Below are 14,464 nucleotides of genomic sequence, written 5' to 3'. Positions count from 1 at the left end.
CGCGCGGCGCGAGGCGACGCGCTTTCAAAACAGTTTTGTGGTTGGGTCCGAATTTAGCGGGACACACGCCGGTGCCTTTAATCATCAGCGACGACTGTGGGTTATTGCATTTACTGCTTATTATTTTTGTGTTATGCTAATAAATGTAGATCCACACAGGATACAAACTGAGCTCCGTTTACTGTCAAGTGCCATTCATTCTGACAACATACACACACATGTCGTAAAGCTCTAACGGACGTACAGAACGTGACGTCGTAAAGTGCAACAAAGTGCTGCAATGACATACTGTCGTACATAACAACTGCTGTTCTCTGGTTCATGTTCTTATAACCAGTGCTCAGTATAGAGTATTTTAAATGAACATTCGTAATGTATGTCTCTGATGTTCATGGTCAACTAAATCAGCCTATTTTGTGAAACAAATAATGTTCCCGCTAATGGGTTAACCGAGCATTCTCGCACCTAACGTGCAAGCACCTAGCTTCGAAGTACTGTATTTGATCACCTTGTAGTGAAGCGAGCAGAGTATTCATAATTCACGGCGTTCAGCCTTGTACAAAGCACTGTTATATGTTTGTGTTTACTCAATCACCCAGGCTGCTTAGCGGGTGATATGACGGGATATAAGTGGGACAGAGATGAATGAATGTTGTTGTTGTCAGTACGCATGCAGAGAGTGAGAATAAAGCGCACATGATTGTTTTTCTACCGGCAAAACGACTACATCGTCCTGTTATTGCCGTCACTCCTACATTGGTGACCCTGATTTTCTCTCGAACGTTTTCGGAGATCATTGAACATGACAACGAACGCAGTTTCACTCAAGCTGCCCGAGTTTTGGGAACAAAATGCCATAGCATGGTTTGCACAAGCTGAAGCTCAATTCACCCTCAGGGATGTTACCGTGGATAATACCAAATACTACTACGTGGTAGCAGCTCTAACCAATTCAACGGCAGCGAGAGTGGTGAGTCTTATTGAAAACCCACCGGCACAGCACAAATATGTTACCTTGAAGGCACACCTCATAGATACTTTTTTCTATATAAAATCACCTGCTCGGCTTTAATGACTTAACCGCTATTTAAGAAATTATAATTGTTGCCACCCTATAGTTTTTGGTGAAACTACGTCTTTGTTTTGAGCGCCAGTGCGCGCGCACGCACCGCGCGCGAAAGACAACCACTCCGCCACTAATGTGAAAAATCCTGGAGGAAACACTGTATACCCTGTATTAGTGTTTCATTAGTAAATGTTCTGTTTGGTTCTGTCTTGTCTGTGCAGCTGTGGACCGGCCCAGCGGGCCAACGTGATCAGCTGCGTAACGGTTCACGACTCCGACTCGTCCACGGCCAGCCCCCTGACCCCCCGCCCCCGCACGCACACGCAGCTCCCCGCAGGCTCCTCCTCCTCACGCCTGAACAAGTCCCTGGCCGTGGTCGCCCCGTCTGTCAAGACCCAGCCTGGGGAGAGTGGTGCCGCCGCCTTCAGGGCCAGCGTAGAGACAGGTGAGAGGCCTAGCGGCGCACACACACACACACACACAGCCTCCGTAGCACAGATATGGTAAATGGTAAATGGACTGCACTTATATAGCGCCTTTTTTGCTACTCCAAAGCTCTTTACAACGGCCTCTCATTCACCCATTCACACACACATTCACACACCAATGGCGGCAAGCTACCATGCAAGGCGCCGGCCCGCTCACTGGGAGCAATTTGGGGTTCAGTGTCTTGCCCAAGGACACTTCGACATGTGGCCAGCCGGGGCTCGAACCGCCGATCTGCCAACCTTGCGATCATTAGACGGCGACTCTACCTCTTGCACCACAGCCGCCCACAATGGGGGCTTAAGTCTCTCACTAGTCACTGACCCTCTTTGGTCTCCCAGGGCAGCGGCAGACCTCCTACATCAAGCCCAAGCGGGCCGCCAACCGCCAGCCCTGCAGCTCAGGAGAGAGCAGCTCAGAGCGCCACCGGCTGGTGCCCAGCCAATCACACCCCCTCAACCTGAGCCAGGTGAGCCTTGTCTCTTCCTGCTACGACCGGTGGATTGATGATTCACTTGCTTAGTCAAATGTATTGATTGTAAGTCGCGTTGGAATAAGGCGTCTGCTAAATGCCAAAAATGTAAATGTCTTGTGTCCACTGTGTTGCTCGGTACCTTTTTTAAAAAACGTTTTAGAGGAAGTCAATCGTCTACAGATCCATGTCTTTACGTGCGTTCTGGTTGTGTGTGTCTGTGGTCCAGGTGCAGCCCGTGGTCTCGTCTTCGTCTCAGGACCGCTCCGCCGGGGTGTCCCAGAGTTCCCTGCGCCGCCAGCAGCAGACCTACCCCCCCCCCGCCTCCCACTATAGCTTCCAGGAAGTGCCCTCCTCCCTCAGCTCCGCCTCCAGCCTCTACACCTACCCCGCCTCCGCCGCGCTGGCCTCGGCCTCCCAGGCCATGGAGCAGCTGCTGGGCCGCGGCCACGCCCACGGGCCCTCCCCCTCAGGATACGCCCCGCCCACCGCCGTCTACGCCTCGTCCAGCCTGACCCGGCGGGACTCGGCGAGCGCCCGGAAGGACTCTGTGGGTGTGGGCGGGCTGATGCTTCCTGCCGCCTACCAGCACCAGTTCGCTGGGTCCCCCTACGTCAGTGTCCAGCCCCGCGCTGAGGCCTACAGCGCCTACCAGCTCAGCCCTCGCAGGCTGGCACAGTACCCCTACCTATGAGGGCAGGGGGGGAGGGGGCCAGGGGAGGGGGGACGGGGTGGGTTAAATAATTGGGGAGGGCGCACACCCCCCCTCACATGCACAGACACACCACACGGCACAAACACACACACAAAGGGACAATAAGACCACAGACCACAGCTTCATCTAGTGAGGGGGTGGGGGGAGGGGGGGTGGTTACTAAAAAACACTTGCACTACTGCATTTTACTGTAAAGCAGTGGTTCACTTCCAACCAGTTTTACATTGCTTTTTTTTGGACTATTTTATAATAGTTGGTATTTGGGTCATTTTGTTTTTTTTCCCCCTGCAAAAAAAAGAAGTATATTTGTTAGTTTTTAATCCCTATTTTATTTGGATATAGAACGAGACATTGTGGTATATATATCGGACACATGTTTTGTTTGTTTATGAAATGGCTTTGTGTTGGAGTGACTCAAACCATGTCTACCAGTAGCGTGTCAAAAGACGCTGTCGGAGAGTCTAGAGGCCTTGCGTGTCAGGCTAGAGGGAAGCTAGCTGACATATAAGAGGGCTTGAAGTGATCCTTGTCTCGTTAAGTTAGCTAGTTCACACTAATCCAGCAACATCCCATGTAATCAAATAATCACTTTATTTTACTGTGTTTTGCTATCCCTTTCAATTTTACCCACAAACCGTTTCTTCATTGTGAGTTAAATTATGTTTTGTTATTGTGAGAGAAGATGAGATAAGCGTTGGCATGTGGAATGAAACGGTAAAGATGTTTTAAGAGAAGAAGAAAAAAGCTAAGAAATGTATGCTTTGACACTGTGATAGATAGATGTTGTTTTAACTTTAAAAAATCATGAGTATGAGTTCTGTCAACCCCCTGGTAATGATGTAGAGAGACTGTTTGGTTTGGACCGGTCCCGAATCATCACACAACACTGACAGTTTTAACGTTTTTATTTTTTACTGTGATTGCTGAATGTATTTATGAAGCTGAGAGGTGCAATATTATACCCATCAGCATAAATTTATTTAGAAACTCAATTAATTGAAGGCATAACTTTAAAGAAAAACGGGCTTCTCTGGAAAATGGTTCGGTTAATTAGTCTTCTGTCCATGGTTGGCCGGAGTGCAGATTAACTACGGCACTTCTGTGGTCTCTTCCGTTGTGGATCTGTTAGCTACTCTCTGCAGAGGACTTCTGTTAGCTACTACTAGCTACTAGCTACTACTCTGCAGATGACTTTAGAACTCGTGATGTTAGAATTATAAGGTTCTATCTCCATTTTTGGTCAAAATTTAGTTTTTTACATAATCTGATCCATTAGGTGTTTATTAATGCCTGTGTGGTGTTATTTTTTAAAATGTTGACATTTTTGAGTTAGTAATTCATAAAATACAAAGATTCCATCTCACAAAACATAATGGAATGTAAAAACTTTGACGCTCAATATCTCTGAACTGCCCTAAACGGAGATAGAACCTTCTATAGAATTCTAAGCTCACGAGATGTGTCCCTCTGGGTTGAATTATGAGAAGATGGTTTTTTTAATGTTTTAAAAAACACTCACTGGTCTGTTGGATAGCTTGTCTGTCACGTTCCACCTACATTACTCAGTCAGGACAGTCTGTAGTCATCAGTCAGGTCGCTCATGGAGAACATGTTGGTCTTGTCGACCCCAGAACAACCCACCACAATCCATCTTCCAATAAAGGAACCACAAGTCCACGTCTGTGTCCTGACTCTTTATTTTAACCACTGGACTTCAGACAACCATCATCCTGTGAGTCGTTTCATTGAACGCCTCATGGATCTCCGTACCTTCAACTAGGCTACTTATTAACCACGACACATCTGCTACAATACATTTGAAGTCAGTTTAATGCAGTCTTTCAAAAAACAGGAAAACATTGGTCATGTGTGCAGGAGGTCCATGAAGATGCTGATGAAGATGCTTGGTATAGAGAAGGGTTTGCCCCCTGATCCATCCTTCTGCTCATCTAACCTTGTATTATAGCTTTTATTTCCTTCCATCAACTACTGTAAGATAGTCTGGGCTGCTACATATCCCTCGTATCTCAACTAATTACTCTAAGCCCTCACACATCCTTTCCACACGTCATTTCCAGCCCACACCCAAATATGTCGGCCTACAGTTTAACAGTAGATATAACATTAAGAAATGATGGCACCAAACGTTCTAGACGTTATTTGATGTTTGATATAACATGTTTATACGTCTTATTTATGTTTATAACTTGTTTATATGATGTCTGATATAACATGTTTATATGTTTATTTGATGTTTGATAGTGACCCTTCATCATCATCATCCTCATCATCATCATCTCATTCCACTAGGTGGCGCTAAACCGCATCCAAGTCCAGTTGCCTGCGTCATCATTCCTCCTCCTCGGTGTTTACTGCTGCGTGTCATCTCATCTGGGACGCAATGAAATTAAAGAACAGACAGCTAACATCTCTCAACACCAAACGATTATTATAGCCCTTATGGTGAATCTGACTGATACATTTCCAGCGGTGCCAAGGATCGTGGAGAGCTATATGAAGAGAGAGAGATATGCAGCAGTCAGTCATGCAGGCTCGCGTCAGTCTGTGTCTGTGAGCAAAGTGAGCAAAGCAAAGCAGCATTCATCCCTTTGACTGCTAAGCTAAGCTACAGTTCTGTTAGTCTAGCTTAGCCGCAGACAGGTGCCATGTCCAGGTAACCGTTCATCCATGCATTCAACATCTTGTGTGACACGGTCAGGTACTGTAGTGTCAAAAATCTACTTGGCTTTTGATTCTCTCATTCTGCTGATTATATGCAAGAAGCGCACTAGCATGTTAGCTTAGCTAGCCTCCTAAGCTGGCCGGGGGTTGTGTGAGGGAAGGGTTTGGCTTTGGTGACCATAATAACCATGGTGACCATGAACGGTTTTGGTGACCATAGCATGCACATTTGGATCATAGCATGCACATTTGGATCATAGCATGCACATTTGGACCATAGCATGCACATTTGGTGACCATAGCATGCACATTTGGATCATAGCATGCACATTTGGATCATAGCATGCACATTTGGCCCATAGCATGCACATTTGGTGATCATAGCATGCACATTTGGACCCATAGCATGCACATTTGGCTCATAGCATGCACATTTGGCTCATAGCATGCACATTTGGATCGTAGCATGCACATTTGGCTCATAGCATGCACATTTGGCTCATAGCATGCACATTTGGCTCATAGCATGCACATTTGGCCCATAGCATGCACATTTGGACCCATAGCATGCACATTTGGCTCATAGCATGCACATTTGGCTCATAGCATGCACATTTGGCCCATAGCATGCACATTTGGCCCGTAGCATGCACATTTGGCTCATAGCATGCACATTTGGCCCGTAGCATGCACATTTGGCCCGTATCATGCACATTTGGTTCATAGCATGCACATTTAGCCCATAGCATGCACATTTGGCCCATAGCATGCACATTTAGCCCATAGCATGCACATTTGGCCCATAGCATGCACATTTGGCCCATAGCATGCACATTTGGCCGTAGCTATCGTACTTACTGCAGCTAGCTATACGCAATGACTGTACGGTACTGTTTGCATTGCTGCCTATGTAAATCGGTTATTAATGTTCAATTGAGCAGATAACAGGCTGTCATTAAATCTATGTACTGTTATACTTTTCTTAGGAAAATTGAGACACATCTTTGCTATGGCCGTGATTGATTGTTGTGTTTTTTCAAGAGATTTAACGGATTTGCATTGGTTACAAATGCCCCCCTTTCTCTCCCTCCCTCCCCAGTTTCAGCACCATGAACCTGGTTCGCCTCGTGTGTCGCCACAAAACAGCCTTGGCCATCGGAGGCGTGTGCCTCTTCGCCGTGGTCCTCCTCTTCCTCGCCAAGTGCACGTCGGAGACCCTGAAGCAGGGCCAGGCGGACCCCCCGGGTCTAGCCCCCCGCGCCCACGCCCTGCAGCCCCGCCCGGAGCGCCCCGACCCCCCCCCGCGCCCCAAAGACCTCTCCGCCTTCCTCGTGGTCCTGATCACCACGGGACCCAAATACACCGAGCGCAGGAGCATCATCCGCAGCACCTGGCTAGCTAAGCGTGACCCTGAGGTCCTCGCCATGTTCGTCGTGGGCACCGAGGGCCTCCCCGCGGAGGACATGCAGAACCTGGGCGTGGAACAGACCCGCCACAAGGACCTCCTCCTGCTCCCCGAGCTCCGGGACTCGTACGAGAACCTCACACTGAAGCTCCTCCACATGTACTCCTGGCTGGACCAGAATGTGGACTTCAAGTTCGTGATGAAGGCCGACGACGACACGTTCGCCCGTCTCGACCTCCTCAAAGAGGAGCTGAGGGGGAAGGAGCCCAGCCGGCTGTACTGGGGGTTCTTCTCCGGCCGCGGTCGGGTCAAGACGGCGGGCAAGTGGCGGGAGAGCGGCTGGGAGCTGTGCGACTACTACCTGCCCTACGCCCTGGGCGGGGGCTACCTGCTGTCCGCCGACCTCATACACTACGTGCACATCAACGCCGCCTACCTCAAGACGTGGCAGAGCGAGGACGTGTCGCTGGGCGCGTGGCTGGCGCCCGTGGACGTGAAGCGAACGCACGACCCGCGCTTCGACACGGAGTACAAGTCCCGCGGCTGCAGTAACAAGTACCTGGTGACGCACAAGCAGAGCCTGGAGGACATGCTGGAGAAGCACCAGACGCTGCAGCGGGACGGCAGGCTGTGCAAGGAGGAGGCGAAGCTGCGGCTCTCGTACGTCTACGACTGGAGCGTGCCGCCCTCGCAGTGCTGCCAGAGGAAAGACGGCATCCCCTGACCTCTGACCTCCTGACCCCTGACCCCCCCACTCACCAGTGTTTCCCTACGCGGTATTTATTTTCGTACCCGCATTCAGCGTAATGCACGCCCACCTTCAGCGTAATGCACGCCCACCTGCCTCTGATTGGCCGAACGTACGCCCACCTTCAGCGAAGCTCCTGACTACTTTAGCCACCTGCCTCCCGGGAAAAAAGGGTTAGGGTTAGGGTGCCCTAACCAGCAACTTGGCCTGGTTGAGCAAACTTAATAAATGCAACACACATAACTGCACATAACTAGTCACTTCAGTCGTGATCTAACTAAGATAACCCGCTAAAACAAATCAAACAAATAATTCATAATTTTGCTGCGTAAACGTTTAATATGGGTTGCCAAATAGCTCCCGTATAAACGTCCGCCATCTTTGTTTATATTTATTTATTTATTTTTTGAAAGAAATAATTTATGTTGAATACTAACAGTACCAACAGTACTAACAGTGAAAGCCGCAAAAAGTTAAATCCAACCCACCTACAAAGGTGAAGGTGACACACACACACACACATTTTGGCAACAAAACCTGAGGTTGTGTCAAGTGAGTTATGGCACCGACAGTTGAGCTGAGAGACATGAAACTAACAAACCAACAGTAAACATGTATATATTAAGGTTGATATACTAACCAACAGAACTGTCTCCCAGAAGAGAAACAGAATGAACTCTAAAGGTGTAAAGGCACAAGCTGAATTATTGCATCTGACTTCTCTCCCTCTCTCTCTCTCTCTTCTCTCCCTCTCTCACATGGCCTCCTCTCCCTCTCTTCTTCCCTCTTCTCTCTTTCTCTACCTCCCTCTCTCACATGGCCTCCTCTCCCTCTCTCCTTCTCTTCCTCCCTCTCTCACACGGCCTTCTCTCCCTCTCTCCTTCTCTTCCTCCCTCTCTCACACGGCCTTCTCTCCCTCCTGTTCGTTGTCTTCATTCAGAGGGTAGGGAGTCAGGTCAAAGGTCAGCATGCGGCTGAACATGCAGTCGTTAAACTCAGAGTAAACCCCCAGCAGAGCGTCGGACCTGGAGTAGAACTCCTGCTTCGGGGAGATGACGATGATCTGGAGGTTCTCCCTGGACAGATCCCTGATGAAGGACGTCACCTTGCCAATGTTGGTGTTGTCCAGAGCAGCATCAACCTCGTCCAGAATAGGGGTGGGCATCGACGATCGATAATTGATCGATAAGGATCTTGGTCGATCACAAAATAAAACATTTGGTCGATCACAAAAACAAAAAAAAACAAAAAAATGTGATCGACCAAATGTTTTATTTTGTGATCGACCAAGATCCTTATCGATCAATTATCGATCAATTATCGATCGTCGATGCCCACCCCTAGCAGAACAAAGAAAGGAGCAGGACGGAAGCTGTGGATGGTGAAGACCAGAGCCAGGGCAGCGATGGCCTTCTCCCCTCCGGACAGGTTGTCCATGGCCATGAACCTCTTCCCCGGAGCCACGCAGTGGTAGTTGATGCCGTCCAGGTAAGGCTCCGCTGGGTTCTCAGCACTCAGGATGGCCTGGGCGCTGGTGTTCCTGCACAGCTGCTTGTAGATCTGGTCGATGGCCGTCGACACGTGCTCGAAGCACTGGCTGAAGAGGCGGAAGCGCCGGGCCTTGACCTCCTCAAACTCCTGGTGGCGCTGCCGGGTGGCCTTGGTTACTGGCCTCGAACGCGTCCGTCACCAGCTGGAAGCGGTCCCTGACCTCCCTCATCCTGTTTATACATTTTTAAGACTGGGAACGTTCGGCCAATCAGAGGCAGGTGGGCGTCCATTACGCTGAATGCGGGTACGAAACAAAAATAACGCGTGTTTCCCTACGACTCCCCTGTCATGCCTGCTGAACTCTCGTGTTTATTTGTTTTAGCCTTTCCCCCCCCCAAAACATTTTGTCTAGCATCTCAATAGGAAGTTATGTGTTTTTTGGGGATCTCTAGATGCTGCAAAATGCCCTCTTTGTGCCCTCATCACCCCAACCCTGTAATGTCTTTGTTTTTTTATACGTACCTTGAATTTATTTAATTTAATGATTTATTTATTACTGGACCTCTTGTCGCTGCAGCACACTGGTACCGGACTGGGAGAATAGAGGCGAACCTCTGTAGGAGTGTAAAGGACCTAGCTTTAGCTTTTTTGTTATTATTTATTTATTGACAGCAGATGTTGCAATTGGGAATGAGGTCATCTAAAGCAGGCATCATCACAGTGTATTCACTGATGAACTGACCAGACTTGATATGCCTTTCCCATGGAATAACGGTACCCAGTCAGGGCTAGGTGCTGTGTGCTGTGTTATGTGTGTAGACTGAATATGTGTAATGTGGGCGTCTCTCCCTGGTCCTTCCTCTGGTTATGGAGGGGATGTTGACATTTACAATACCTGCTGTCAGTGTTTGGTTAATGTACACAGCCATGTAATGCTCAACATGTGTGTGTGTGTGTGTGTGTGTGTGTGTGTGTGTGTGGATGTGTGCGTGCGTGTGTGTGTGTGTGTGTGTGTGTGTGTCTGTCTGTGTGTCTGTGTGTCTGTGTGTCTGTGTGTGTGTGTGTGTGTGTGTGTGTGTGTGTGTGTGTGTGTGTGTGTGTGTGTCAGTTCCAGCATGGTAGAGCCCCAGCTGAGCACCTGTATGTTTCCGTCCATGTGGGCAACGATTGGAGAAGTCACTTCACCAGCTGGCACGTGGTCACTTTTCAACAAGCAATTTAATTTTGATATACACAAAATGATAATCCAATTCATTTTATTTTAATCTGTCAGTCTCTGCCATTTCAATAGCTAGGCCTATATCCTGTGCAACAGTTTGGAAAATATTGAAATGCTGGTCAAAGGTCAAAGGCAGCAGATGTTGCACAAAACAATGGCTTCCTTTATTGTTGTAAAAAAAAAAAAACTGTTTTCGGACATCGACCCTGTCCTCACCCCCCTTCACATCACAGATATCATAAGAGCTACTGCCACGCAACTTCAACTTTAATATTTGTTTGAAAATGTTGACCCTCTTGAATGTTTTATTAAAAGGTATTTGAAAAGTGTATTTTGATGATAACATTTTTCATTATTAATTATACACGTTTAGACAGACACTTTGCACAAATAGATTTTCTATCAACAGGACCTTAGTAACTCCTACAACAACTAACAGACGTATCATTCTTTCGACAATTAACTAGATAATTGGGATTGTAAAGTGTTGATCTATCTCCTCTGAGCAAGAGTGAGCATATTACCAACAAGCATCTGTATGGGGGGTCACCAAGGATAAGCGGGGAAAAAAAAAACAGTCAGGAGAATGAGGCTGGCAGGTCACTGCCAGAGACACCAGGAGCTGCCAGCCAGCAGACTGGTTCTGTGGGAGCCAGATGTATGGAAGATGTATGGAGGATCGGGATGACTGGAAGCGCAGAAAATCAATAGCAGCATGTTGGTGAGTTAGTTCAAGTTGTGTGTGGAAGAGTCAGTGGTCAACAGGACAGATGATCATCCATCAGACTTCTGGCCGTGGGGTAGAAGCCGTCACAGAACCTTCTGGTCCCTGGCTGGTCAGTCTGGTAACGCCGGTCTGTAAGGTTCTGTCGTCCTTCCTCAGACACCTGTTAGTGGAGATGTCTGGAGGGCAGGAAGTGATGATTCAGATTCAGATTCATTTATTTATTCAAGGGACAGTGCATATTAATAAAACAAAAATAAATGGTAAATACGCCAGAGTTAGCCCGAAAGCTAGTTTTCATCCGCAGTCCGTATGACATGATGTTTTATACGGCTCCCTGGAGGAAAAAAGTACATTTAAAAGATAAAATATAGGTAGACCTAGGCGCAAAAAAGTAGACAGGACAAGCATTTAGCTTAAGGGCATAACATAGGGGGTTAAAAGAGCATACATTAATCATAGGCGGTTAAAAGGAGGGTACATATTCGGTAAGCAGACTAAAAACAAGCACACAGACTGTACAGGTAAGACATGTTAGGCGGTACACATGACATACAGGTATAGCACAGGACATTTCAATGTTGGCAGGTGTGTGTGTTGATCATCCACTGTTTTAGGTGCTTCCTAAATGATTTAAAGGTGCCTAATTTTTTGAGGTGCCCTGGAATCAGGTTCCATTCACGTGACCCCTGGGTCGACCCGGGCTAGCCCTGTAGTGGAAAAGCACCATAACTGACCAGGCAGACTGACTAAAGGCACTCCTCCTAAATGGGATGGTGCAGTCCCCTCTGGTGACACCCCCTGTGGTGCGTGCTGTACCTCCTGGTCGTGAGATGAAGGTGTTAATGAATGAATGAATGAATGAATGGTCTTTATTGTAATTAATACAGTACAGGTACCATACAACGAAATTTGGGAGGGGGGGAAAAAAAAAACTAAAAACAAGAAGGGAAAAGACGGGACAAGCATTTAGCTTAACCCTTGTGTGGTGTTCGGGTCAACCTGACCCGTTTTCAATTTTTACTTAAAGAGAAATGGTACAAGAATACATTTTATCAATCTGAAACTCCATGGCCTTGGCTCATTTTATATGAAAAACAAAAAACAAAAATCTTTTTTTTTTTTTACACATCCTACAATACCCCAACACATTTATGTCCTTCATAAGGTGTTCGGGTCATTTTGACCCGGATACACAGAGACACAGAAACATACACACACTCACACTGACACTCACTCACTCACTCACACACCTCTGCTCTGTCTTTCCCGTGCCGAGAAGCCGTCTGGTCTCGCACTCTTTACCCTTTGAAATGCAACATTGTATAATAATAATAAAGAATAATATTGTACTGGACTCCTCACACCTGCACAAGAAGCCGTCTGCTCTGGCTTTCCCGCGCCGAGAAGCTGTCTGCTCTCGCACTTTTTACCCTTTGAAGTGCAATGTTGTAAAAAAATGTATAATAATATTGTACTGCACCTGCACATCATGGGAGGGATAAAAGAGAGAAATAGCTCTCCATCCCAGTGTATAGGTCATTTCAACTACAATCCTCCACCAGCAACATGAAGAAAAGATACAGTGTTCAGAGGGCCGTGGAGATAATATTTGAAGAGAGTGAGCAACATAGTGAAGTTGAAGGGGGGGAGGATGTTTCAGATGAGGATAATGTAGAAATTAATTCAGAGTATTCTGATTCTGAAAGTGAATTTGGAGATGAGTTTCACTCTGAGCATGCAGCAGAAGGATCCCCACAGCCAGCCACTGGAAGAGCCCCGCAGCCAGCCACTGGAAGAGCCCCACAGCCAGCCACTGCAGGAGCCCCACAGCCAGCCACTGCAGGAGCCCCACAGCCAGCCACTGCAGGAGCCCACACATATTTGTCCAAGAATGGCCAAATTTAATGGTCTTCATCCCCAATGAGAGAGCCCCCCCGCTCAGCTGCTAACATTATAAGGATGGTACCAGGGCCCACACGATTGGCAGTGACTCATGTTGATGATATCAAGTCATCCTTTGAGCTGCTGATTACTGATTCAATTCAGAAAATAATTCTTGATATGACCAACCTTGAGGGGAGACGTGTTTTCGGGGAGGAGTGGAAAGAAATGGACAACACACACTTACAGGCCTATTTTGGGATCCTCATCCTAGCAGGTGTCTATAGGTCAAGAGGGGAGTCGACTGAAAGTCTGTGGGATGTGGAGACAGGGAGAGCAATTTTTAGAGCCACAATGTCTCTGAAGAGCTTCAATATCTACTCGAGGGTCATCAGGTTTGATGACCGGGAATCAAGACCTGTTAGACGGCGTAGGGACAAGTTGGCTGCAATCCGCACGGTGTGGGACAAGTGGGTGGACCGGCTTCCACTTCTTTACAATCTAACTGTGGATGAACGGCTTGTGGGGTTTAGAGGTCGTTGCCCCTTCAGGCAGTATATGCCCTCCAAACCAGCAAGGTACGGAATACAAATCTGGGTTGCCTGTGATGCCGTTTCATCGTATGCATGGAACATGCACATTTATACAGGGAAGCCAGAGGGAGGAGCCCCTGAGAGAAACCAGGGGACACGGGTGGTGTTGGATATGTCACAGGGCCTCCGTGGCCATAACATCACCTGTGATAATTTCTTTACATCCTACAGCCTGGGACAGGAACTTCTCAAACGAAAGGTGACAATGGTTGGAACAGTCCGAAAAAACAAGACGGAGCTCCCACCCCAGTTTCTAAATGTGAAGAACAGGCCAGTCCATTCCTCCAACTTTGTGTTTACAGCCAACACTACCCTGGTGTCTTACATACCAAAAAAGGGCAAGAATGTGATGCTCATGAGCACTCTACATAGGGATGGAAGAATCAGTGGCCGGGAGGACCGTAAGCCAGAGGTCATACTTGACTACAACGCCACCAAAGGTGGAGTAGACAACCTGGACAAGCTGCTGGCCTGCTACAGCTGCCAAAGAAGAACTCTACGGTGGCCTCTCGTGATCTTCTTCAACATCCTGGATGTTTCAGCCTACAATGCATTTTCAATCTGGATGGCAGTCAACCCAGACTGGAACCAAAGGAAGCTCCAAAGACGACGTCTTTTCCTTGAGGAGCTAGGTATGGCACTGGTGACACCGCATATCCAAAGGAGACAACATATGCCCAGGACCCCAACTTCTCTAGCCATAGTGAGGAGGATTACAGATGCTCCACCTGCACAACCCACACAACCACAATCTCCAGTGCCTGAGGTAAGTGTCCTGTTGCGGTTGTTTGTGTGTGTGTGTGTCTGTGTTGATTCACTTGCTCAGTCAAATGTATTGATCGCTTTGGTAAATGTAAGTCACTTTGAAATAAGGCGTCTGCTAAATGCCAACATTTTTAATGTAAATGTAAATATGTGTGTGTGTGTGTGTGTGTGTGTGTGTGTGTGTGTGTGTGTGCGTGTGTGCGTGTGTGTGTGT

The 14,464-nt window shown here is 47.7% G+C and overlaps 2 protein-coding genes across 3 annotated transcripts in view; both read left to right on the top strand.

Annotated features, from left to right (window-relative positions):
* hipk1b (homeodomain interacting protein kinase 1b) overlaps positions 1-2,718 on the top strand; it is a gene marked incomplete at both ends in the record, with an annotated part of 12,101 nt that extends 9,383 nt beyond the window's left edge. Inside the window, 3 exons of the mRNA XM_080545763.1 lie at positions 1,288-1,511; positions 1,894-2,021; positions 2,254-2,718. Coding sequence (XP_080401889.1) covers positions 1,288-1,511; positions 1,894-2,021; positions 2,254-2,718 — 817 coding nt within the window. The remainder of the gene's footprint in view (positions 1-1,287; positions 1,512-1,893; positions 2,022-2,253) is intronic.
* Positions 2,719-5,134: 2,416 nt separating this feature from the next.
* b3galt6 (UDP-Gal:betaGal beta 1,3-galactosyltransferase polypeptide 6) lies at positions 5,135-7,590 on the top strand. Of its 2 annotated transcripts, none has more exons than XM_080545638.1 (2): positions 5,135-5,413; positions 6,521-7,590. In XM_080545638.1, exons 1-2 carry the CDS (start codon positions 5,406-5,408, stop codon positions 7,548-7,550), a joined length of 1,038 nt encoding a protein of 345 aa, XP_080401764.1. In that variant the 5' UTR covers positions 5,135-5,405; the 3' UTR covers positions 7,551-7,590. The 2 variants fall into 2 exon arrangements, with proteins under 2 accessions (XP_080401764.1, XP_080401765.1); XM_080545639.1 differs by having other exon boundaries at positions 5,135-5,458.
* Positions 7,591-14,464: the final 6,874 nt, after the last annotated feature.

The sequence above is a fragment of the Nansenia antarctica genome (genome assembly GCF_963989245.1).
Source record: "Nansenia antarctica genome assembly, chromosome: 15".
In the NCBI taxonomy this organism is placed as follows: domain Eukaryota; kingdom Metazoa; phylum Chordata; class Actinopteri; order Argentiniformes; family Microstomatidae; genus Nansenia; species Nansenia antarctica.
The sequence above is the reverse complement of the archived record's forward strand: the minus strand, read 5'-3'. Positions and strand labels throughout refer to the sequence as shown.